We start from the raw sequence: 27,798 nt of genomic DNA, 5'->3' as shown, positions 1-27,798 counted from the left end.
GGACTTAATATGAAAATCAGAACAAACATTTTCATTTTTGTAACGTCTTCTATATACTGTATCATTATATGAAAAGTTAATTGAAGATCATTTCTTTTTATATAGGTATATAGTTTTATCGTGTCCGTCTGTATGTCTGTCTGTCTATCTGGCGGTCTGTTTCTCCGCAAAAACTTTAACCTTGACCATCACTTTTCATTTATTGTAGCTATGCCTTTCATATTCAATATGTGTATATTCCTTGTTACAAGACCTTACTTTGGGTACCACCAAATTTGACCTTTTGACCTTTACGTTGGAGTTTGTCCAATTCTACAAAAAAATGCCAATTTTTTAATTTACTTTGGCTATAACCTTTAAACGGTAAATACTATACATAAGTACTCTCATACTTCACAGATGTAATCCTTGTAACATTAAACCTTTCTTAAGAAACCATCAACTTTGACCCTTTGACCTTTGAGTTTGACCTACCTTTCAAAAACTTATCCTTAGCCATTAGTTTTGAACAAGTGGTCCTAGGGCTTTCTTCCTATTTTGCAATTGTATTTCTTGTGAGAAGACCCTACTTTGGGTATCATTATATTTAAATTGCATTTAAGAAAAGTTTAAACTTCGCTATGTTGCCATACAGGGGCATAGTTGTTTTACAAACACATCTTTTTATATACAAGAGCTGTTGCGGATAACAGATGGATACCCCAAAGCGTAACAGACGAACGGACGGACATCCTGATCACTATATATCCTCCCGCTTTTCAAGCGGAAGTTTTAATAATACATGATACTGTTGATTTTTTCTGTCAGTACGATGATTTCCACCATCGAAAAACAATGTTTACCTAACCCTTTAGGCTCGATAAATCTTTACTCCTATAGATTCTGAATCATCGCATTGACCTTAAAATATAGCTATAATCGTATGTTATAAGATCAACATATCATCAATTTATTTCAGATAAGCTCAGGTGAGCATTTCGGCCAATATGCTTCTTTATCTATTTTTTTTGCCCCCGAAAAAATTTAGCTTTAATCCACAGGGAGTCATTTTTCTACGGGGGTCATTTTTCTTCACTTGGGTTCTGCAAATTTGAAGGGTGGTGCTACTTTTTCTACCGGCAAAAAGGTCATTTTTCTACGTCGAATAATGATCGGGGGTCATTTTTCGACGTTGAATTTTGACCGGGGGTCATTTTTCGCTGTCGAAAAATAACCACCGGTCATTATTCGATAGGGGTCATTATTCGTCTTTACACCGGTATAAATCTGCAAAGTTTGAAAACACCTCTCCCCCCTTAGATTCTAAACATGAAATTTAAAAAGATTAATACCATGTGAAACAAGCTTGAAATCAATAAAGAAAAAATGATATTCTGTTACTTACTAACATGTATATGCACGACAAGCTATGCATGCGACCTATTTTCTCTACTGATCCTCCTTTTTATTGATGTGTCTATGACTCCGAAGCCATTTATAGGCAACTTGAAAAGAACAATATACTGTCAAAAATTAGAATATTTTTATTAACATTGCATATATACATAGCAGATACATACATGTACACATAAATCTCTTTAATTCTGTATAAAATGTATTTTGAAATGTATTTCTACTCACAGACACAAATTCATGCATACACTGACAATTATCGGTACACAAATGTAGTTACAAAATTGTTCAGAGGGCATATAATGGTTGGTTTTCAGAGGAGAACGAAAATCCATTACATTAGATGTTGACAAAAAAGCAATATTAAAATCGTGATATAAACATTTCATATAAGTAAAATTCGAAACTACAAATAGTCCCTAATAATTTAATTTTGTATGTATTCTAGCCCCTCATTGGTTGATCTCCGAAAAGGAACGCAAATTATTCTGTGATAATCTGGTTTAATATGGGGACACATCCCCTTGACAACCAGCTGAATCATATGTATCCATACATTCCCCTCATTCCTAGTCCTCGGAATTCATAAAAAAAATATCAGATTTAAAAATGTACCCTTAAAAACAGTAGCTCGATCTTACCCCATGTAAACAAACATAATGGCTGCTAGGTCAATATATCAGTACCTCCCCTTGCTTCCCATCACTTCCGTGACTAGGGGTTGTATTATTGAGCGGCAAATACAAACTCATGAAAAGCAACACAATTTTACATCCACAGTTGTTTAATTATTTCAAAATTAAATTATAAGGAATGACTCTAATTCTTGGCCTAATTATTCGAGTATATCATGATTTAGGTCAGTTTACGCTTTTTTCGCGGATTATAAAGCGTAAACTGACCCAAACCAGGTTATATCGAAAAATTTTGGCCAAGTTTAAGAGTCATTCCTTAATAAAACCTATGCAAACAAAAAAGTCCGTAACACAACATTTTCACTGGATTTGAAGCCGTATTCAATGATGGGGGTAAGTGCGCGTGCAGCGGCATTGTGACGTCATTCTTCACAACATCCGATGTCTTACTCTCATGCAGCGAAAGCAAAACAGGGAAGATAAATATACGGTACATTAGTTATTAACAGTCTTTCAGTCCTCAATGTCATCTTATTATGACTTCAAAATATACAATTACGGAGTTTTTTGGTAGGTAATATGGTTTTATAGTTAGTACCCTTACCGGTGAAACCGAAGAAGACTACTAGTATAATATTTAGTTTTCTCTGAATATGTAGCTGTCCCTCTGTCCGTCTTTCCTTTTGTGCCACTTAGGTTTCCTCACTTTTTTTAAACCTTGCACATATTGAAATATTTTTTGGTTTGCGATTAACCTTAATAGGTTAAAAGCATACACGCTATAACTTGCACCAGTTTAAATAAGACTGGAAATTTATATATTTTGATTATCAATAAAAGTTACGAAAATACTGTAAATTACACCATTAAAATCAAACGCATTATAAATGTAACAAATTATAATTATTTATAACCCTGCTAGGAGAGAAATGGCTATTTTTAAAGAAATCCATCACGTGATTGATTAAAAAAACATGGCGTGAAGAAAAAAAGTAGGCCGAGATACTACTCACATTTGACGTGGATGGCAAGTGTCTTACTCTTAATGATACTTATCTTTATATGAAATCAGTATTAACCATCTGCTTTGTTATGACACATATTTTAAACCTTTTATTGATAACTGTTGTGGAAAGTATTATTTTTTCATTACACTTCAAGTGTTTCAAATCATTAATCATTTTGTTTCACACAAAATTTGGCGTTCATATAGCATGTATTACTTTAAAAATAAAGTTTTGAATTTCATTCCACATCAATGATTTTTTTGAATCACAACATTTCCAGGTTTTTATTATTTATTATTTGGGGGGGGGGGTTCTCTTGTCAGTAGGGGATTGATGTTGCTATGACAATTATATTTCTTTTTTGACATCAATAGATTAACGATAACAACAACTTATATGATATTATTTTTGACAATACTCAAGTTAATCGCTAAAATATTTTATAGCCCTGAGAATTTTTTGAGCATTTTGCACGTATAAAGAGAATTATAAAAACAACTAACATTATCAAAGAAACTACAAGGGCTGCAATGAGGCCATTTGTATCATGCTTCCAATTTTCATCTGTAAACGAGAAAACAAATCATAAAAAATCAATTAATGCAAGAATTGTGAAATTCCATTTGTAAGTATTTTCTTTTAGATAACACGTCTGAAGGTTATGCATGATGCGTATCTATTATAGCTTTATATAGGATTATATTAAAACGTTTTATATAGGATTTCAATGTTCTCTTTTCAGAATTTATCGTTGCATAAATTCATGCCGTTGTACTCACAAACTGAATAAAACTGTAAAACACCCCTAAAAAGAAAGGCATAAAGTGTTTCACACTTTTATGCCTTTCTTTTATAGAATTAAAAAAATATATATTTATTTTTACGAAGTACGAGGGGTGTCAGACCTAAAATTTTGTTAACTAATTGAATAACTTTTACAGAACTTTGAAAATTAGGTTTTGGTGTTCATTATTTTGTTTAAAGAAGTCCTCTCAAAATTTTAATGCACATTTTCCGTTGTTCTGTCAATGCATCAACCACGTGATCCAGACAATCACTTGATATGCTACGTAGCTTTCAGTTCATCAAAGCTTAAATGTTTTCCGATCCTTTTATTTCTTATCATAAAAGTTATTTGTTTTATAACAAGAACAGTCCATTTTCCCGAAATGGCCGATTCTTGGTAATGATATGGGTTGATTAGGATAGCTTTTCCAAATAAGAGCATGGTGACCATCCCAACCCAATTCTTCTGTCTTTGGAACCTTCTTTATCTACTTATAATATTGACATAAAATGGTGGCATTCTTTCAATTATATATGATATGCTAAAGTAAAGTCTAAAGTAAACAACATTTTAGGGATTTGATAATACCATCATTGTTAAGATATGCAACTATTTTTCCAACTCTAGCTTTGCAATCTTTCACGACAAATTGCTCTACTAAAGACAGATCTCTTCCTCAGCTTGCTTTTATTGGATATTAGAACAAACATCAATTTCATTCTCCCGTCCTTAAGGACAGCATCTTCGCTAGCCAAGGGTTTCCGATCCGATACCTACTCTCGGATCGGAAACCCTTGACTAGCGAAGATGTAAGGACAGATGATACAAGCATTTTTTTTTCTTTGAAAAAGAGCCCCTTGGGGATCCGGGTTTGAATACCAAACCGGGTGATATTAAGAGGAAAATCAAAATGACAAAAAATTAGCAATATCGCATAGGTTGATTTTAACCATTTAGTTTTTCCTAATAAAATTCACCTGGCTTGGTATATTTTTCTTACATTTATATTACACTTTTAGCACCATGTTAACATATTCTGAAATTTATTTTCACCTGTAAACCTTTACTGAATGTGATTTTTCTATATTTGTTTTTTCATTGAAATATTAATAATATTTTCCAAGTCTTTTTCATATTGCAGTTCTTAGGAGAAAAAAATTTGAAGAACCATCCACTTTCCTTAACTTGTGACATGATATCAAATCTTTTTCAAAGAAAACATTTGTTTGTATCATCTGTCCTTAACTTAAAACAAGCAATCCAATTAATGATTGGACTTCTGGAAAGTTATTTCTCTGCAGTAACCTTGTAAATATTATGACATGCTACTTCAAAGAAATTTCCAAGTTATATCTTAAACTTTACAGTCGTTCCCTGCTCGAATAAGACTGTGTGAATCTTTTTTGTCACAAGTCAACAACATATTGACATCATTTTCATTCTGTGACGCCATAATCATGATCCAAAACATGAAAAATGTGCTATATATAGAACCTGTCTATGACTACAGGGTGTCCCAAAACATATGTTTCACTTTTAAATCGTTATAAAGATTTAATGCCTCAAGTTAAATTAATGAAATTTTGAATATATACTAAAATTATTATACATTTTTTGTCAAGCATACAATTTTCACAGTTTTCTTATTAATCATCAATATTTTTTCATTAGAATAACATAGGTCATTTTACAGCATGCTCCAAATTATGTCCACTGGAATTAACATTGTTTGAACACGATTTCTGAAGTTTTTTTTACCAAGTTTTTAATGTAACATTCTAACAGTTTAGAGGTTTTTCAACATTAAAGATGGGTTTGACTAAACACTAGAATTTAAGATTCTCTTTTACCATATTGTTTAAATGGAAGTTGGGCTTAATCGGAAAACGATGCATCTGTTAAATTTTCAGAGTCGGGTCTAATTAAAATCGTATGGGCCAACCCTAAATAACTTCTAATTTCTGTCTCGTTCAAATGCTGCATTACAATTATCTTATTTGAATTGAATTCGAGTATTGTATGAAAGCTAGATTTACAAAAGGTGCTATCTTGTTCATGCAGGGTCCGTCTAAGAGATTTGTTAAAATAAAGTTTCTGTAGAGTAATAACTCAATTAATGGTAATCTGTTAATGTTCACTTTGGTACGGGCACTCTTTGGTCTTCTAAGAATTAAGTCATGTGTCAATTATGGTGCCTTTAACTTCAAACTTCATCACGAATCTGTCAATTAGTATTCTGTTGGGCACTTTCATTACAGGATGTTGTTTGCTAATGCTTCTAATGACTAAAGTAGCAGATTTACACCCATATTTAAAGTTTGACAATTTCTATCAGCTGTTCACATGAAGGTTCCATATTAAAAATATGATGACGTCATTTGGATATTATAATTACCTTAATTTTTCACAGAATTTCATGACAGTTTGTCAGATAAAATGTATGCTAATACACTAGATATTGACAAAATATCTCTGTGAATGCTTGTGATTTGATAAAGTTATAGATGATTAAATGTGTAACGTATGTTTTGGGACACCCTGTATATGTGTACAAAATATTATTCTGATCTGAAATTTGGTTTTGCAAATGAAATATATGGAGATTACAAGCAATATTCAAGCTCAAAAGGCCATTAAACAATACAAAATAGGAGCAGAGCAAACACGGATCTTCGAAACATAAGAGGTGGGGTCAGGTGCCATGGAGGAGTGAGCATTCCCTGCCGACCAGTCACACCCTCCGTGTCTTCAAATAACAGGAAAATCCGTTGTCAACATAAATATAGATAGTTTTTTTAAATCACCCCTCGTACATAGTGTAACGTGATGAAAAAAAAATTATATAACAAATAGATTCTATCTCCACAAAAAAGTGTCTAGAAAAAAATGCAAACGGTATTTCTCTGTCTTGATACATATAAAGCCCTTGATGTCTTGTGTGAGGGTGTGTGCGTGTGTGTATCCACAAGACTGTTAAGAAATAATGAATGAGCAGTTCCTTTCTTTTCTTTGCACTTACCTGTGTTTGTTTTGATGCCAACGTGCCAACAGGATTGGAAATTGTCAGGTTTCTCTGGATAGCCATCTTTAGCTTCCAATAAAACCATAGCCATCCCATTAGTATTGTGAAGATCAATATGACAGTGAAAGAACCATGCCCCGGGGTTATCGGCTTTCATTCGAATCACTACATATCCACCAGTCGGTACAATAATTGTGTCCTTCTTTGCTGGAAATGTTGTTAGGAGACCCGTGATAGATGAAGCATTAAGATTCCAGGAATCATTTTTCCACGAGGCTGAATTGCAATAACCCTTTGTACCAAAACATTCAATGTCATCTGTTTCTGAAATGAATTTTCCTGTGACATTATCGTAAGTACCAAAGCCCATTTTCAATACGTAAAAATAGTGTCCATGAAGATGCACTGGATGTGACCATCCACGACCATTTCCAATATTAGTTAGCACAAACTGATAAACTTTCTCTTTGACGAGATCTGTAGTATATGTACAAGTGCAGATAGAATCATCTGTACACTTTGATGGGTTACAGACAGAGCTATAACTAACACCAGAAATAATAGGATATTCTGGTACTTCAAACTGATGTCCATTTATTGACCCAGGGGTATTTCCTGGTTCTCCAGGAAAGGCAAAATTGAAAAAGAGAGTTTCGTACACTTCAGTAACGTCTTCGAAATTCGAAGTTGTTTCATTTCCAAAAACGCTGTCATACGTGATACATTCTCTGTTTGATTCAGCAGGATAGTAACGGAACGGACAGTTGAATATTGTACATGGTTTTTCCTTTGAGCAAGGGTTAGGCAAAGCTTTTGTCGGGTATGTGAAAGATGAATTTTTATAATGGATGATAGCCTCAGCTGCTCGATATTTATTTAAAGAAGCTGGAATTACCTCAATGCTTTCTGCAACCAACAAGTAGGTTCCTGGACTTTGATTAGTTTTCAATATGAAATCATATCGTTCCCCAGGGTGAATTATGAATGACTCAACCACTATTTCTTTTGATTCATTACCATAACCTCCTTGGATTTCATATCCATCGGACGCTTTCAGAATCAGTTCTGGATGCCCTTCAACAAACACACGAAAAGGGTACAATGTTGCTGCACTTATTACTCGAAAACGATAGAGCTTATTAGATTCAACTTCAAATTCTTCTAGAGGAGCTTCATTATTTGAATTCAATGTTGAATAAAAGCGACCTTTGCCATTAAAAATCCCCGAATGGAAATGAAATCGACTAAAGTTTGCGCCATCAACTGCTTGTGTAGTGTTTATTTTGGTAAGTGTTGAAAGATCATAAACCCCCTTTAACATCCTTTGGTAAATTGCTTCAGGATCGTCACTGTGATTCCAATCCTGTAAAAGAAGCGAAAAACCTTCCTGTGGCTGGGACAGCTTTTGTCGTGGGTAAATAACTAATCCCCCATACAATCCCATGCTTCTCTGATCCCCAATATGGGCGTGGTAAAAGAAAGAACCGTGAGGGTATGTCTGAAACTTGTACGTAAATGTTTGTCCTGGTGGTATTGGGCATTGCGTAACAAATCCCACGCCGTCGTAATGGACAGTTCCTCGTTGATGTTGACCATGCCAATGGACAGTTGTCGAGTCTGTGTGCATCAGGTTGCGAACATGTATAATCATCGTTTGATTTTCATACGCTTCTATAAGGGGACCGGGAAATTTTCTGTTGATAAGAATAACGAGACGCGATCCATATCCGTCAGCCGTTATAACATCTTTCGTTACCTCCTCTGGCAGTGGGTGTTCTGCTGTTTTATCATCATATTTATAAAGATTTCCTCCTTTTGGCCAAACTAAAAATGGGTCAGGGTGAGAAGTCATCATTGTTAAACCATGTTCTATGGTAAAAGAACATTCACATGTGGTATCGAATTCTCCACATGTACCATTTAAACATAATGGTCCATTTTCTGGGCTCTTCCACCAACCATGTCCGTTGATATTTGGAAAACCAAAAAGTAGTAACAGAGTAAAATACATCTGAGCTCTGTAACAAAAATCATATAAGAAAATTAATATCGAAGAAACACACATTCTAGTGATGATTTCCATGTTGCTGGTTTTTTGTCCTTTGTAAAAAAAATAAAATCATTGCTGTGATGTCGATACATCAACTAAAAGTAATTTAAGTTCGATAACAATTAACGTTTTGAATAAATGATTTCAGGATAACATATCCAGTACGTGTACCCTTAAAAAAAGCCAGCACAAGATTTGCTTCGGTCGATCATGGGGTATTCCGCATTACTTCATGCCCTGCATTACTTTGTTTACTTTGCACTGACAGCTGCATATATTTCTTTATGAACATGTTATTTTGAGATTCATACATTTATTTAGTTACATTGTTTTTTTTTTGTTGTTTTTTTTCCATGCTGAAGTTTGTACGTTTGTGTTTCTTTCTTTGTTGTATAACTTCCCCCTAGGAAATTTTTCACTCATTTGGAGACGCCGCCACTTTTTCATGCTAGTGTTTCCTGCGACACGGGACCTCGATTTTTATGGTGTCATCCTAAGGACCGGTCTCCACGTCCTTCAATGGTATTCAAATATGCATCGTATGGATCTATAATTTACTCCGCGTATATAGAGAAGATGCTCTAACCACTGCGTCATGTTGCATGCTGAAGACTTTAGCTCGTAAGTAGAATTCCCTTAATTTAAAATGAAGTTTATTCTTTCGTTGATGGAAAGTGACAAAAATATTCAAGTGAAATTGAATTAAGAAAGCTTACACAGTGAAACCTGTCTAATCCGTACGGAAGCGTATTGCTGCCACTTGAAAAAAAATATTGTAAGTTGAACGTACGAGATACTAAGTCGTAATTACGAGATACTAAGTCGTACGTACGAATACAAAGTCGTTGGTTCGACATACTTAGTCATACGTACGACATACTAAGTTGTACATACGACATTATATTAACTCGTACGTACGAGATACTAAGTCGTACGAACGAGATGTACAAATTCGTACGTACGACATACCAAGTCGTACAAACGAGATATTAAGTCGTACGTACGAGATACTTCGTCGTGCGTACGATATACTAAGTCGCACATACGACATTATAAGTCGTACGAATGAGATACTAAATTGTACGTACGAGATACTCAGAACGTAGCTGTAAAACTGTAGCTTTATGGGTTTGTATATTAGACTTTGATCATATATTCAATGCAAATAATGTGCAATCTACGGCGCAAGAATTAAACGCACTTTTGGAAAGAAATTTAACACTTTCCAGAATTGGTCTATCCCTAATTCTTAAACACATACATTAGCCAATCTGTATATTTTATCCACCTCCTAGCCCTGTTACAACACACTTTGAAAAATTATGCACTTTGAAAAATTTGTTCAAAATGCATTAAATTTGGAACCACATCAACGCACTTTGAAAAAAAAAATTAATTTTCTTTTCAAAGTGCGTTAAAATCGACCATATTAACGCACTTTGAAAAAATGTGTAAGGCTAGGTCAATATTCTTGCAAATCTTAGTTATGATAAATAATTAAATCTATTTGATAACTCTTCAGTGATGATGATGTCACTTCAGGATTTGAAAGTGAGCGATTTTGATATTTCCATGCTTTGAAAATTCTTCCTCTCTAAAATGTTTTACTGTACTTATTTTTTCCAGTTTGCATGCATTTTATTTAAATTAAATTTACACCAGTTATGCAAATACATACATTTGGTGTAGCATAGGCATTGGTGCCGGTGTAAAGACGAATAATGACCCCATCGAATAATGACCGCGGGTCATTTTTCGACAGCGAAAAATGACTCCCGGTCAATATTCTACGGCGAAAAATGACCCCTGGTAAAAAAAAAAACCAGTAGTATTATATATATCCTCCGCTTGAAAAGCGGGAGGGTATATAGTGATCGGGATGTCCGTCCGTCTGTTGCGCTTTGGGGTATCCATCTCTTATCAGCAACTCCTCTTATATATAAAAAAAAATGTGTTTGTGAAACAGCTTTGCCCCTGTGTGGCAACATAGCGAAGATTAAATTGTTCTAAAATGCAATTTAAATATATTGGTACCCAAAGTATGGTCTTCTCACAAGAAATACAATTGCAAAATAGGAAAGCCCTAGCACCACTTGTTAAAAATTAATGGCTTAGGATAAGTGTTTGAAAGGTAGGTCAAACTCAAGGGTCAAAGGGTCAAAGTTGATGGTTTCTTAAGAAAGTTTTAATGTAACAAAGATTACATATGTGCAGTATGAAAACCCTAGCCCTTACCGTTCAAAAGTTTTGGCCAAGGTTAAAGGTACTTGGACACAGATTTGAAGTCAATATCTTCTCTATAATATTACGACTTATATATTTTAATAGCATTTCACACAAAAATTAATTTAAAATCTTATTTTCATTTAAAAGTTATCAAAACTTCAAATTTTTGGCGGGTTTGATTAACACATCCTTGCACTTTCACAAATTTTAACCTTATTCTTCATCCTTAAGAAAAGTGGCAATCTTGTTGTGTACTAAAAGTTTGTCCAGAAAAATAATTTTATTCAGAGTAGAAATGTTAAAAAGCAAAACTCCCTCACAAGTATCGTCATTCCGAACTAAGAGTGGCGTACAGAGTTGAGAAAATCGAGCACACTCGTGTTATGTACACAGTTTTTTGTAAACAGGGCACGAGTTCTGTTATTGTTTATGTTTATAATTCACGGGGTGCGTTCAATGTGTGTTTGTTTTGATTTCGAACATGTCTACTCTGAATTTTCTGGATTATAGTATTAATATTTTTCATTTATACAAAACGAGATTGCCACTTTTCCTAAGGATTAAGAATAGAATTAATTTGTGAAAGTTCAAGGATGTGTCAATCAAACCCGCCAAAAAATTTAAAATTTTAATAACTTTCAAATAAAATAAGATTTTTGATTAATTTTTGTGTGAAATGCTATTAAAATATATAAGTCGTAATATTATAGAGAAAATATCAACTTCAAATCTGTGTCCAAGTACCTTTAAATTTTTTTCATAAATACGGAAATTTCCAAGGTCAAAAGGTCAAAGTTTTTAGTATCCAATGAAAGGTCATGCCAAAAAAAAACATATGTGAAGTATGAGAATACTAGCATCTAAAGTTTAAAAGTTATGGCCAAAGTAAAATTTCGGCATTTTTGTGTAAAATGGGACAAACTCCAAGGTAAAGGTCAAAAGATCAGATTTGGTGGTACCCAAAGTAAGGTCTTGTCACAAGGAATACACATAATAAATACAAAAGTCATAGCTCCAATAAATGAAAAGTTATGGTCAAGGTTAAAGTTTTTGCGGACAAACAGACTGCCAGATAGACAGACAGACATACAGACGGACACGATAAAACTATATACCCCAAATCTTCGATTACAGGGACATAAAAAAAGGTCTTCAATTTACTTTTCATATAATGATACAGTATAGAGAAGATGTAGCAAAAATGAAAATGTTTGTTCTGATTTTCATATTAAATTCTCTGAAAAATATACTCAGAAATGAGTTAAAGGGTGGAGTAAAACAAGAATTAAGAAATGTAATGAATACTGTGCGCTTAATCAAAAGGTTATGTCTACATGTATAGTATTTGCATTAGAATGTGTATTTTACACTAGCCCATAGCTTTACAGAGCATATTTTAGGTGTTATACCCACCCAACCCCATACTTATTTAGGAGGAAGTCGATTATCAAGAAAAGCAACAACAAAAAAAAAAACAAAGAAACTACCCTACGTTTATTTTTCTATAAGGAGGGATTAAAAATAAGCTTAAAATAATGTACAATTCTACTAATTTTCAACTGTTACTTTGCCACAAAACTTTCAAGTATACCCCCACCAACATTTAAAGTATGCTTTATTCATGGCGAAGTAAATTATGATATGATAGTACATGTGTGAGGGCTTTACTTTTGGATATATTGTGTAAAATAACTATGAAAGTTCTCATGGCGTGATAATGATTGACTGCTATTTCCGTAGTTGTTTTAAGATTTATTTCCCTCTGATAAATTGCACTGTATAAATATATATGCAGTGTCTGTCTTCAGATTTAGGTCCTTAAGATCTAAGACATATACCAATGATGTTAATCTATAAAATAATATTTTGAATACACCAGTAGTACTTCCATTTAATATCAACCCCTAGAATCATGAAGTAAAATTTGAAGAAAAACAAACTTTAAAAAACGAAATTCATTGTAAAAATACTTTGATTTAATAAGTAAAAGCTTTTATTTACTGTAGTAAAATCTTTGTAAGAAAAGTATTCCATAGCTAACTAATGTTAACTATAATATATCTTTAAACAATTTATCAATATAACCATTTATATATATTCACATAAAGCTAATACATGTAATATTATTTCATGTAGGTGTTTGTAGCTTTAGTTATTTGCTCATGAGAACAAATACAAAGCAGACTCATTTAATCACCCAATCTTTTTTTTTCAAAACAGTATAGTAAAAATATCTCTCCTACTTGAGTGGAAAAAATGCACATAACATTCAGTAACATAGAATCAGAGGTGGGGCGGAGTTATCCCCTTTCCAAATTCCTGAATATAAATTTTTAATTTCTCACTTGAAAATGTTCATTGCAAGTCTGTTTGTTCTACCGTGGGGGGGGGGGGGGGGGGGGTTGTGTTATAAAAATAATTTGCACAAAACGAAAAACCACCTTTAAGCAATTGCTTAATGGTGGCTTAATGGTGACTTAACGGTGCTTAAAGAAGTTAACTCCATTAAGCCACCATTAAGCTGCAACTTACAGGTGCTTAATGTCCAAACTTCATTAAGCTACCATTAAGCCACCTTTAAGCCGAGCTTAATGGTGACTTAAGGATGTACAACACACCTACCCCCAAATATTCCTGTTATTAATTTTCGTAAATTTTATATATTTAGTACATGACTATATCTACTGCATGTATGCATATTTTGAACAAAATCGTTCGAGTGGTTTTTGGGCAGGAACTTCCAAAAGTTACCCCCCTTTAGTCGTTTGCAAGGAGAGAAAATTTTTAATCAATGAACTACTTAAACCTTGATTTTCAAAAAAGCCAGGTTAGATATAAATGTCAAATTTAACACAAAAACATAGTCATCTTTTTGATATACATATCATCAAAACAATTTTTAAAGACCTTAAACTGAAAAACTATTAATTATCTCTGCCTTAAAAATTGTGTATTTTTCAAATTCAAAATTTTTTTGTGAAAAAACCTGTCGTTTAATTTTGGTAGAAAACTTTCTTTAGGTAGCTGGTAGTAAAAACAATCTTAATAATTTTTTGTATAATTTTTGTACGACCAGTTTTGATTTAATAGCGGAAAATTACCCCCTCCCCCTTTCTCAATAAATCACGTTCCCGCGCGTCTTTCAGACGGGGGTCGATCACTTTGCTATGAATCAGTTATCTACAAATACACATTTTTAAAAAAATCAAATTGGAATATTGCTTTTGCTTAAAAAATATATTAACTTACAAATTTAAAAATTCTCATATATAAAGCTTATTTAAATGTAGATTTATAGGCAATTTTTTGAATACCCCTACCACCCCCACCCCTTCCTTTTTGCGTCGCAGACCAATGTTAGCATTTGACGAAACGTCGTTTAAACAGTGCAAATATACTAGTATTTCGTTATTTGAATTCCGGAGGTATGCATTAGTTTTTAAATGAATGAATGCAGAATAAATATTGATAAATATTGACTACTGTTTTTATATGTATCAGGAAAAAATTACTGAAGGGTTTTAGTTTTAAGTCCATATATGTACGCGTTATGCATTCCATATCACATGAAACCTAGATACGAATTCAAGTTATGTTGAACTTGAATATGTTGATTTTTAATTTTATTTCTTTAATTTTATTTATAAAAAAATGGTATACTCCTGTGATATAAATGGAATAATTGTAGTTTCTTTCATGTCATTATAATTTCAAACGAGACAGTATGTGGCCGTAGGGATACATCGACATTTGTATCTATAGATGTACACCCCTCATGATATTGTACGCATTCTTTCAATATCGTTGCTTCTAAAGTTAAAATGAAAATTCCGTATTCGTCCACATTAACTTCAAAATATCAAACATTAAACTCTTCATCTATTTCAATTTAAATCAAATCGCACATTGATATTTTTTAAAATCTTATAGGCTACGTTTTGTTTTGATTCGAGGAAATGCGAACCGACATTGCATTGTTGGCAGTGACAGAAAGTCAAACGATTTGCTGAAATGGCCGATATTCATAAATGCAGATAATTTCAGTACTAGTGAACAATTCTTTTCAATTCTATACTTACATTGTGTATATGAGGTCTATAGTATTCAATTCTCGGATTTATCAGGTCTTGCTGTAAATGTATTTCTGTGGAAAACCGTGAATAAAGGGAGGAAAATAAACATCTCCTACATTTTCAGAGTTGTTCCTCTTTGATCAGTAAGGGTTACATTGTTAAAAGTTTTTTGTTTGTTTATTGTTGTTTTATTTAATTAAAGAAGAAAAACAATCTTTATATCGTAAATGCACAAATTGTAATGAAGACCATTAATTAATCGAAATGTTATATAGACAATTGTACATTATGAGAATTTCGGCAATGTAAAATAAAATTTTCAGAATAAAAAAATGCTGCACTTTGATCAAGTTTAAAATTTATTGTATATGAAATGAAATGAAATAAACATTAGGGGATGGTATTTTATGTCTTGCTTTCTACGGAGTTTAATCGGATTAATTAAAAAAAAAAAACTTATTGATTGAACATGGTACGCATAATCACAGCCAAGCCCCATATCCCATTTTTCTTTAATGATTGAAATACATCGGGATCGTTTTACTCGTCATTTTGACGCTTTATTTTTGACGTTAAATTTGACGTCACGTCAAACGTTCAATTGAAATCGCAAGAGTTATCTCCCCTAGTGTGTTGCACGTCTTTAATGGTCAAACTCCATTAAACTTTTACGTTTTACGCATTTTATATCGAATATTTTATCTAACTTTTAAAGTTATATCAATGTCATTTACGCAAAATCTATTTTTTTGTGATTTATCATTTTGTCTCGATCGTAAATTTTAAATAACATTTCTGTCAACATGCAAAATCTCGGGCACTGAGAATAAAGTTAGCTAACAGGGGCTTGCTCCCGGTTTCTAATATTTTATTTTAATCATTTACAGTATCAATAAAAAAGAAATTTTATCTTATTACCGCATATGATTTTTTCTTAAATAAATTATTATTACATACGTTGCTTTTATTATTTGTGTATATGATTTTTGTTTTAGAAAATAAATAGTTATATTATTACACGCCGGGGCCAACCCCCTGTGAAATATCTTAATAAATCAATCTGTTCTTAAAATTATCTTTATTCATAAACACCAAATATAATTATATTACTTTTTAAAAAAAAAGAGAGAGAGATGGTATTTTTATTTCATGTGTTAAAAACAACATGTTCTGCTACATAATTCCCAGGAATATAAAGTCATGTTCTCATTCGAAAAAAAAAATCTGTCTTTTTTTTTGGAGGGGGGGGCGGGCTGGGACCACAGGTATAAAAATAATGTTTAGTTTTCAAAGTTTGACTAAAAAATGTTTAGTTTTCAAAGTTTGACTTTTACATAGTGAATAAATTGTTTTTTTTATAATGCAGCGGTAAGTATCTGTCAAAATCTAGTCGGTCTTCAACAGGGACCTATATACTAGTATATATAGGTCCCTGGTCTTCAATTATTGTTATTTCAAAATAGATTTTCAGAAGAACAGCCGATCAGATTAAACATGACATCCGACCAGATTTATACACATTGGGAAACGGGGTAAGATTAACAGTGTACAGTACCGACTGGTTAAACAATAGACCTTAATTAGGTGTCCACCGTCCCGGTCAACTAACAGGAAACTATACATACACAACGTACACTAACAGATTTTGATGATCAATTATTTTGACAAACTTTAAATTTAATGCAAGCTTATAACAAATTAAAAATTATGATTCATTGTAAAATGACAATTATTTTGATACCCATTATGATACAAAAAGAATTTTAACTGAATATGATATTCGAAAAAAAGTTTTTGTAAACAATAATTAAACAGGTAACTCGTAAACGAGAATCGTCACTAGGCCTAAATCTTAGACACAAAATCCGTTAATATCCGCAGAATATTTTATTATTTAAAAAAAATTCATCTGTCTTTCTGTGATAGATTTTTGTGTGTTTTATCTATAATTAATTTAATATTTCAATCTTGATTTACTGCCTACACGTATTAATCTTCAAATAACAGAGCGAATTCATTACAATTTAAAAGCCGAACTCAACGGTTTAGAAATATTAATGTGGTATATGCCTTTTAAAAAGATCCATAAATACACATGTTAATAGTCTGATTAATAAATCAATACAAAACTTTGGAGACGTTCAACAAAATAAATACTTTTACAAGTCCAAAACAAACTTTGTGCAAAATAAATGTTAAATATTTTCCTTTATAGATCAAGAGCGGAATTAGCCCAATGGTTAAGGTTTCTGCAAAGAGAAAAAAAAAAAAAAAAGGTTTCTGCAATATACTCGAAAGGTCATAAGTTCGAGCCCCGTGTGTGGCGGTTTTTTTTTTTTTTTTTTGAATTTTGAATTTCGTTCTTTTACTTATTTTTACCAAATCAAGATATGTGTGAACTCGACATTTATAGTTTGTGATGACAAAACACTATAATAATAATTTTCACCCATAAAAACAGAAATATCGACTGCGTAATGGTGGCTTAATGGTAGCTTAATGGTAGCTTAATGGAGTTTGAACATTAAGCACCTGTAAGTCTAGCTTAATGGTGGCTTAATGGTGACTTAATGGTGGTCTAAAAGTTACCATTAAGGATCTGTAAGCCACCATTAAGCCACCATTAAGCTACATTTAATCACCCATTAAGGACTTTTAGATGGCTTAATGGTAACTTAATGGTGGTGTAAATGTTACTTAAAGGCGCTTAATGGTGACTTAATGGTGACTTAAAGACGACCATTAAACCACCATTAAGGACCTATAAGCCACCATTAAACCAAGTTTAAAGGGTGTGTTTCATCTTGTGTTGTATTTGCAAAGATTTAAAATATCTTTAATCATATAGTGATAGTCTGCATGTATAAGATGGAACATATAAAAATATACAGCATCGAGGTGTCCTCTCATTCATTTCTATTTTTACTCACTCGTCCGAATGAAACCTTATCAATTCGAACAAATTTGCACTTATTTGTAAGCATCGATATTAATTTGTCTGCTACAAATTTCTACTTTTTCCTAACAAATATTTTTTCTGAAACAACGTAGCAATGGAGTCAGTAAAGAAAATATATATATTCATAAATTTCATCTCCAGCGTGCGTTTGATCCATTTACATGAACCATCTTTGATTTTCTATTTTTGCTCCTTTATCAGAGAAATGAAGATTAATTGATTGATTGTTAATTTCTTAAAACTGATTTGTCAATATTTCGGCAGAGAAATGAGGAACTTTATTACCCTTACGTGCTAAGAAGAACAAAGATCAAATCTATTCAAAACAAGATGTGTTTGTAAAACACTGATGCCCCCGTATGGCAACATAGCAAAGATTAAGCTTTTCTAAAATGCAAATTTAATTAATTGGTACCAAAAGTAGGGTATTCTCACTGGGATACGATTGTGAAATTTGAAAGTAAGCTAATGTTAAAGTTATTTAATTAATTACAAAAATCTCCAAGGTCAAGGTCAAAATGTCAATTTAATTAGTATCAAATGAAAGGTCTTGCCACATAAAATACTTTTGTAGAGCATGAAAACCCTAGCCCTTACCGTTCAGAAGGTATGGTCAATGTTTAATTTCTTAAAAAGTAGGTCAGCTCCAAGGTCAAGGTCAAAGGGTCAAAGTTATTGTTATCAAATGAAAGGTCTTGTCATAGTGATCAAATATGTAAAGTATGAAAGCACTAGCCCTTACTCTTTAAAACTTATGGTCAAGGTTTGCTTTTTTAAAGTAGGTTAATCTCAAAGGTCAAGGTCAAAGGGTCAAAGTTCTTGGTATTCAATGGTCTTCTCACAAGGATTACATGTATGAAGTATGAAAGCCCTATTCCTAACCGTTCAAAAGTTATGGCCAAGGTTAAAGTTTTTTCACAAGTAAGGAAATCTACCAGGTCAAGGTCAAAGGGTCAAGGTTGTTGGTGTCCAGTGAAAGGTCTTTAAACAAACATTACATATGTGAAGTATAAATGTCCTGGTGTCTACTGTTCAAAAGATATGGAAAGTAAAATTTTAAAATTTTCATGTAAAAGTGGGTCAGACTCCAAGGTCAAGGTCAAAGGGTCAGAGTTATTATTATCAAATGAAAGGTCTTGTCATAAGGATCAAATATGTAAAGTATGAAAGCACTGGCCCTAGCTCTTTAAAAGTTATGGTCAAGGTTTGCTTTTTTAAAGTAGGTCAATCTCCAAGGTCAAGGTCAAAGGGTCAAAGTTCGGTCAAAGTTCTTGGTATCCAATGAAGGGTCTTCTCACAAGGATTACATGTATGAAATATGAAAGCCCTATCCCTTACCGTTCAAAAGTTATGGCCAAGGTTAAAGTTTTTTCACAAGTAAGGAAGTCTACAAGGTCAAGGTCAAAAGGTCAAGGTTGTTGGTATCCAGTGAAAGGTCTTTTAACAAACATTATATATGTGAAGTATAAATGTCCTGGTGTCTACTATTCAAAAGATATGGCCAAAGTAAAATTTTAAAATTTCCATATAAAAGTGGGTCAAACTCCAAGGTCAAGGTCGAAAGGTCAAATTTAGTGGTACCCAAAGAAAGGTCTTGTCACAAGGAATACACATATGAAATATGAAAATCATAGCTCCACTAAATCAAAAGTTATGGTCAAGGTTAAAGTTTTTGCGGACAAACAGAGAGACAGACAGACAGACAGACAGAGAGACAGACAGACAGACACGACAAAAACTAAATACCCCCGAAACTTCGTTTACGGGGGCATAAAAATGCATACTCGAAGGAAGAAAAATTGTAATATACAGCATATTTTTCCCTTTCACCTGTTATAAATTTTGTATCACTTTAAAGGGGGTCGTTTTTCAATGGGGATCAATTTTTTATTGGACTAACATATAAAATAATGACCCTTAGGACTTTTTTTCTGCAAAAAATGATTTTTTTTTACGGGTGGGGGTCATTTTTCGTCGTTGAAAAATGCCCCCCCCCCCCCGGTCATTATTCGTCTTTACACCGGTAGGGGGCTTAGGCACACGTACAAATGTTTTACAAAGATATCCATGATATAGGCATTGAAAATTGGGGCTTACGTTGGGGCATTAGGGGTTCCACTTTCAATTTGCTACCGACGGCTATGTACAGTGTATAAGAAAAAAATTTATACCTTCTTCTCGATCTCTCCTTGTTCTTATTGAGGTTAATTATAAATGTGTACATGTAAATTAAAAAAAGTTTTTCGAAAGATATAATTACATGTATATATTACAAATTGATTCTCTCAGTTACTAAAATCTTAGTCAAAAATTTTTGGTTTTATACATTTTTTATCAAAGTGTGTTAAAATGTCCCAGCAGTAAAAAATGTCTATGTACACTCTTAACGCACTTTGAAAACATTTTTTAAGGTGCGTTGAGTGTGTCCCAAATTTAACGCACTTTGAAAAAAATTTTCAAAGTCCGTTGATTTTGCGTAATTTTTTTTTCAAATTGCGTTGCCACATAGCCCTTTCTAGTAGTTTCTACAGACGATAAACTCGCTTGATTTGGATTGTCTGTGGATTGTAGAAAATTAAAATCAAGCAAGTTTATCGCCTCTGCCAAATTTGAACTTGGGATTGAACTATAGTTTATTTTATATTTATCTGTAAAACTGTTAGTTTTACAATTCATAAATTACTGAAAACTGGGAAAAATACTATACATAGACCGTACGATAACAATTTCGTTGTACCATTAAATAACTATATATGTTTATTTTATTGTGTAGCTTACAGTTTAAAGATAACTTTTACTACATAATTGTTATACTTCAAATTTCCCTTTTACTGACGGAAAATCCCAGTTCGTTATCTGATTGTTCTAAACAAAGGGAAGTTTTTTCTACGTCTAAGTACAACCAATGATAGACTCTAATTTCTTATTTGTCACTTCAGCAAACCATAAAAATTCCAGAAACAAGAATAGACACTAAAAATAACGAAATCCATCATTTATAAAAAAAAAAAAATTCTGATGTGTATGGCTTTTAACCTAACAGTTCTTGACAAAGATGACCCAAAGGACCAAGCTACTTCACATCTTCACATTGGGAACTCTCTGGATTTCTTTATACAACATGTCCTTTGAGTTATTTTCTATATTCCTTATAACTCCCATGTATTTTCTTCGCATCAGTGCCAAGAAATTTTATTCTTAAACCGACCCTGTCACACCAAGCTGCGTTCACACGGAGTCATTACGGCGTTGTTAAATCTTTTAAATCGCCGTGGAATCGCAGAGAAAATGCACAAATTTCTGTAAAATTTTCATAATATGAAGATGTCATGGCGTCCCTACGGCGACGGACGCGATTCTACGGTGATCTCACGGCGTTCTGCGTTCCCACGGAGATCTTTCGGCGATTGACTGCGCTTCCGCTGAGTTTACACGGCGCGTTAGGAGTTTTCACCTCGTGTTAACGGCGTTCTCACTGCGATGGCTGCGTTCACGATACGTTTACAATGCGTTCTATACTCATTGACTTAAATTCAGAAGGAATGTAAAACATTTTTGTTTAAAGATTCAAGTTACACGATGAGAAGACTTCTAATCATGCCAAGAAATATTCTTATTAATAAAAAATATTCTATTTACATAATTCAGTACTTAATTATTAATAGTTTTATGATAAAACTCCCTTTTTTCAATTTTATCGGTTCAGAGGTGTTGTTAGATTTTCTTTGATTATATTATGAATGTAAAAAAAAATAAACACGCTGAAAAGTTTTCTACAAAATTTAAGTGAAACAACAGAACAAGTTCTAATGTAATTTTCTCTTCCATTTTTGTTTTCACTTAAATGCTCCAAGTGCAACAAATACGTTGGAATTACTGCTGATCAAATATGATCCCATTGCTCTTGTTTTGTGAGCTGGCTGACAACGCCCTAACAACGCCGTGAAAGCGCATTGTGATCGCCAACGGACGCTGTAGAAACGCCATGGGAGCGCAATGATCGCAGTGACGACTCCGTGCTGTCGCCGTGTAATCGCAGTCCAAAAAATCTCAAGACGATAAATCTTATTAGAAGCGCCGTAAAAACGCGATAGAAACGCAGTGACATCTCCAAGGACTCCGCGACATCTCCGTGAGGTCTCCGTGGAAGCGCGGTCTACTATCACTGCGTTCGTGCCGCGATCATGTGCGTCTTCACGGCGTTCGTGCGGAGCTCCCACTACGTTGTTGGAGATTTCACCGCGCTGATACAGCGATCATACTACGTTTCTACTGCGTTCTTATCAGACTGCGATCACACGGCGCGTACTTTGTGCATGCCCAAAGTGATCGCCGTCCCCTGGCGTTCTAGGAGACCCTACGCGACCCTACGGCGTTCAGTGGAGATCTCGTCGCGTTGTCACGGCGCTGTAGGAGACTCTACTGCGATCACCTCGGCGTTTTGCATTTTTTGAGGACGCCGTGCAGTCGCCGTGGGGACGTAGCCCCGGTGTGACAGGGGTTTTATGCATCAATCGGCATCTTCACCATATTACATGTATATAAAGTCCCTCCCATCTCCAATAAAGGTCATAAATGTTCCGTTGCGCCAAAACTCCAATAGGTCAACACGCCTGACCCAGGGCCCTGAAAATCACAAGTTCGAGAGTAGAGATAACAAGGATATTAATTTACATCTATTGGTGATCGTATGTACATGTATCTATTTATCGTAATGGTACATTTAAAGCCAATACATGCACATACCTTGGAAATGTCGTATTCTTTATTAATCATGATTAATGGACGATAAAAAGAGGGTTTTTGCTCTCCTACATAGGTCTTTTAGGTCTTCTATTCTTTAGTTAGAATGACAAATGCACTTAACATTTAAATTTTGATTGAGACTGGCATGTTTTGTATTATCCGCAACGCCTTGCTGTCCCAGTCAGACGACCAAACGCGCCTCTAATTTTGAAGAATTCACTAATGGAAATACAACGTATTGATTATATAGAGAAAACACATTACTTCTTTAAAATTCCTTTCCTCTGCTCCTGGATATTTAACTAGTGCGCTATGTACATAATTATAATGAGTAAGGATGCCTCTTTTAAACTTGGGAATTTCAGGGTCCTGGGTCAGGCGTCGGTGTTAGGACTGGGATCTAATGATTGTATAGTGAAAATGCCTGAATTCTTTGAAAATCTTTTCCTTTGCTTCCTGGTATTATGCAAATGTTCTAAATACATATTAATGATGATGAAAGGTTTCTTTTCCAAAATAGTTAATTTCAGGGCCCCTGGGTCAGGGGGTACTTGGGATGGGGATGGGGGTTACATAGTATGAAATAAATTAATGCTTTGACATCTGCTCTTTGGTATTAATCAACCATTTATAATAAAATAAAATTTATGATAAAATTTCATGAGTTTTGAAATATCAGCCCACAGGGTCAGTGGTTCCTGTGGGGTTTGAAGCACAACTGGTTATAAAGTGAAAATCCTTTTTATCTCTGTTGCTCTGATTTACCTCTGGGTATAAAGTAACCAACGTAAGCAGGCAAAATGTTAAGTTATAATAAGCAATGGTGCCTTTTCAAAATTGTGAATTTCATGGCCTCTTGTTTAAATGAATTCAATTGTTGAAAAGTTGTGACATGATACTCGGGTGACCTATAAGGCCCGTGGGCGTCTTGTTTGTGATAAGACCTTTCTTTGGATACAACCAATTTTGACCTTTTGATCTTGGAGTTTGAAACACTTTTACACAAAAATTCCAACTTATACTTTGGCTTAACTTTTGGACAGCATGTACTAGGATAGATATCGAAGTAAATGCATGATAGACTAAGCGTTCATTTGTATTTGCAAAGTTAGTGTCTAAGAATATCTCAGAAAAAATGGAATTTTACAGCAACCATTTGTCAGCTGTCTTTGGGCTAAAAAGTGTTGTGAGAGGAAGTTCTTTTAATGAATTTATAGATATCTGAACAATTTTTCACTCAGGTGTAAATTTTTGCCCGTTTGGGGGGGATTATTTTTAATATCATTATTAGAACGTTCTCGATGTGTATGCTATTTCCCGTATATACAGGAAAAAGTATAGTATTTTATATAATGTAGTTAAGAATATGTATTCCAAAGCAGAATGCATACAGATAAATGTAAGTTAAATGTAAGAGCTAAGGGAAATGAATTTTTATTTTGCTAAATTACCTTGTTTTCTTGCTTCTTTAAGCTATGTTTTTGGATTTTCAAAAATGAATTCAAATGATTAAAAGTGCTAAATTCAGAGGTCTCCTTACAAGTTTATGGTTATTAGAAACATATCATGCCATGTTCGGAATAAAACCCTTAAATGACTTAAAAACAACATCACAAAAATATAACCGTTAATGTATGCTCCTCGATAAATTAATATTCATTGGGATTCTGCAGGACAAAAAAATATTAAGATATGCAATCAAATATCATGTATATTGAAAAGGAATAAAGTACATAAAAAAATTCCCCTCTAACATTTGAAAGTATAAAAAAAAAAATCAGGGGACATATAGGGTTTCATTGGATAAAAAAGTAGGGGGTCAAATTTCTAAGGGGGTAATTTTTAAACGTGTGTGAAGTCGTAAAATTACTGGTCTGGAATGTTTTTCTACGGTCGAAAAATGAACCTACTTTTCGTAGAATACTGACCCTGGGTAATTTTTCTACGTAGAAAAATGGTCAATATTCTACTGGGGTCATTTTTCGTCGTCACACCGGCACGAAAAAGATCCCTCCCTGCTCAATGGTCTTGAGTGCCGAGTATAGGACAAAATTTGTTCAAAGGCTTTAGCAGACTATCATTGCCAACATGATGGGTACCAAAGTCTTATCCATTTTCTTGTGGAAAAAAAAACATCTATGAAATGTCCGATTTCACATTACGTGTACATATAGTTCTTGCTAACCATTTTTTTTATACATAAATATATTTTTACATATTTACATAAAATTGAAGAAAAAACTTTGACCTCCAGTCTAAGTACTAAATCCCGCAAACTAAACGGATTTCAAGGGGCCAGTGTAATAAAAATGTTGGACTGTAAATCTTTCTCAAAGCTTAATAATTAAAAAGAAATAGAAGCAAGGAGTTTGAAAGCTTTCTTACATGTAACGAAATAATAAGCAGCGTTTTTAGCTGGCATCCTAAATCAACAAGCATCCTGAGAGTAATAAATAAGCAATACATGTCCCCTACTGGGTTCCCATTTTTTCTTCATGATGTCATTTAATAATGATAATATGCAAAAGCTGTGTCCATGGTAAAACTGCATGATTTTTAGCTCTACTGGTCAGAGACCAGAAGAGCTTATGTGATAGAAATGCGTCCGGCATCCGTCCATCTGTCTGTCTGTCCGTCTGACTGTAAACAATTTTTCAAAATGCTACTCCTCCTACAGTTTTGGTCCGATTTCAATATAACTTGGCACACAAGTAGACTACTCTAAGATACATAATTCTCTATATTGGTTTTTGATTTCGATGAACGGTGTTGCCGTGGTTACTAAAAATAGAAATTTCTGTGAAATTCTTTCAAAATGCTACTCCTCCTACAGTTTTGGTCTGATTTCAATATAACTTGGCACACAAGTAGACTTCACTAAAATACATAATTCTGTATATCTGTTTTTGATTTCGATGAACGGTGTTGCCGTGGTTACTAAAAATAGAAATTTCTGTGAAATTCTTTCAAAATGCTACTCCTCCTACAGTTTTGGTCTGATTACAATATAACTTGGCACACAAGCAAACTGAACTAAGATACATAATTCAATGTATCTGTTTTTGATTTCGATGAACTGTGTTGCCGTGGTTACTAAAAAAAGAAATTTCTGTGAAATTGTTTCAAAATGCTACTCCTCCTACAGTTTTGGTCTGATTACAATATGACTTGGCACACAAGTAAACTGAACTAAGATACATAATTCTATGTATCTGTTTTTGATTTCGATGAACTGTGTTGCCGTGGTTACTAATCAAAAATAGAAATTTCTGTAAAATTGTTTCAAAATGCTACTCCTCCTACAGTTTTGGTCTGATTTCAATATAACTTGGCACACAAGTAGACTACACTAAGAACATAAAGACACTTTATCAAGGATCATTATTCTATTTATTCTATGTAAAGTTTCAATTCCAAACTGCTTAAGTACTTTTCTCTTCCTTTGCTATAAGTACAAACCAGCAGACCTTCAGTCTCGACAGATACTTCTGGTAAGGTTGTGCATGCCTTAAACTAATAAAATAATCCACATTAACACGAAAATTCAACACATTTTTCTAACGTCTTTAATTTTTCTCTCTTCGTATTTATGTTGACAATCGGAAGTTAGTGCAGCACGAACCCGATCTTAATTAAACGAATGTGAAAAATTCAAAATGCCATTATTCTAGCAGAAATCAATGAAGCGATGCTAAATTCGAACTTGATCTGTAACTCATCAAGATACACTTACATACCAAAATTCACCTAAATATCTGCAAGTGTTTAGAAAAAAAGTGTGGAAAACCAAGTGGGACAGAAGACGGGGACAGGTAGACAGACAGACGGACAGACGCAGAGGAAAAGTAATAGTACCCTCTGGTTTAACAGGTAGGGGACGTATAAGGCATTCAGTATAATAAAACAAATAGTGGCGAGAAAACAGTTGATATTGACACTCCTTTGAATATTTTTAACCATTGACAATAGCCGCTGTCGCGTCGGTTTACAATATATGGTTCTCCCTGGGATGTCAATTTCAACTGTTACCCTCAAAAACAGGCACCGATAGATAATAATTTATTTTATAATATCTCATCATGTAATGTGATAAACAAAAGTAGAAAAATAATATAAAGTAATGTACCTGCTTTGAGTTGTTCTATTCTCTCAATTTTTTGAATGATAATGATAGAGCCAAGTGGGTATGTGTAAAACATGAAACGAGAAAGAAGAAACTATTATAGTAAAAGAATGTAACTATGAAAGTTATAGAAATATAGGGAAAATCCTCTTCTATAGAATGAAAAGGCCACAGTTTAGTTAAATTGATATTGAGGCATCATTAGGTTGTATATTAATCATAAACCTGAAAATTTCAACAAAGTGGGACAGCTTTTACTTTGTATAACACATGCAAAAGAGTGCATTGAAACCCGCACAAGTCTCTCTCTCTCTCTCTCTCTCTCTCTCTCTCTCTCTCTCTCTCTCTCTCTATCTCTCTCTGACACAATCTCACACACCCTCACACACACAAAATATTGACAGATTTACTTAATACAAATATCAACAGCTGGAAAAACATAATCACCTTGGAAGAGACAAAGTCCCTGAAATATAAATAAAAATACTTTCTGATTATTACTTTATAAAAGTATAAACAAAACATTAAATGATATAAATGAATATTTATTACTTTGTTACTTGTTATATATGTAGTAAAGAAAACTATTAAACAATGGCAATGATATTCACATATAATATTTCCAGAATTCTAATGTCTAAATCACAAAGAACAAAATATTTAATAATGTTTTTTTTTTTAATAAGTTTGCACTGACCCAAAAATATTCGGATAAAAATTTTCATGGAAGGAACCACATGCTTGTACTAGTACTCTGATTTACATGTTCTTGCTCTGG

At 33.5% G+C, this 27,798-nt stretch overlaps 1 protein-coding gene across 1 annotated transcript; it reads right to left on the bottom strand.

Moving 5' to 3' along the window:
- Positions 1 to 1,507: 1,507 nt before the first annotated feature.
- LOC134282192 (uncharacterized) lies at positions 1,508 to 27,046 on the bottom strand. Its single transcript, XM_062764629.1, has 3 exons — positions 27,024 to 27,046; positions 6,841 to 8,861; positions 1,508 to 3,598 (listed from the first exon to the last, which is right to left on the bottom strand). Exons 2-3 carry the CDS (start codon positions 8,852 to 8,854, stop codon positions 3,465 to 3,467), a joined length of 2,148 nt encoding a protein of 715 aa, XP_062620613.1. The 5' UTR covers positions 8,855 to 8,861; positions 27,024 to 27,046; the 3' UTR covers positions 1,508 to 3,464.
- Between the last annotated feature and the right edge of the window lie 752 nt (positions 27,047 to 27,798).

The sequence above is a fragment of the Saccostrea cucullata genome, unplaced genomic scaffold, assembly GCF_032062105.1.
Source record: "Saccostrea cucullata isolate Sc308-1 unplaced genomic scaffold, CSIRO_AGI_Scuc_v1 ctg5442, whole genome shotgun sequence".
Classification (NCBI taxonomy): domain Eukaryota; kingdom Metazoa; phylum Mollusca; class Bivalvia; order Ostreida; family Ostreidae; genus Saccostrea; species Saccostrea cuccullata.
This window is presented reverse-complemented; position numbering and strand designations above follow the sequence as displayed.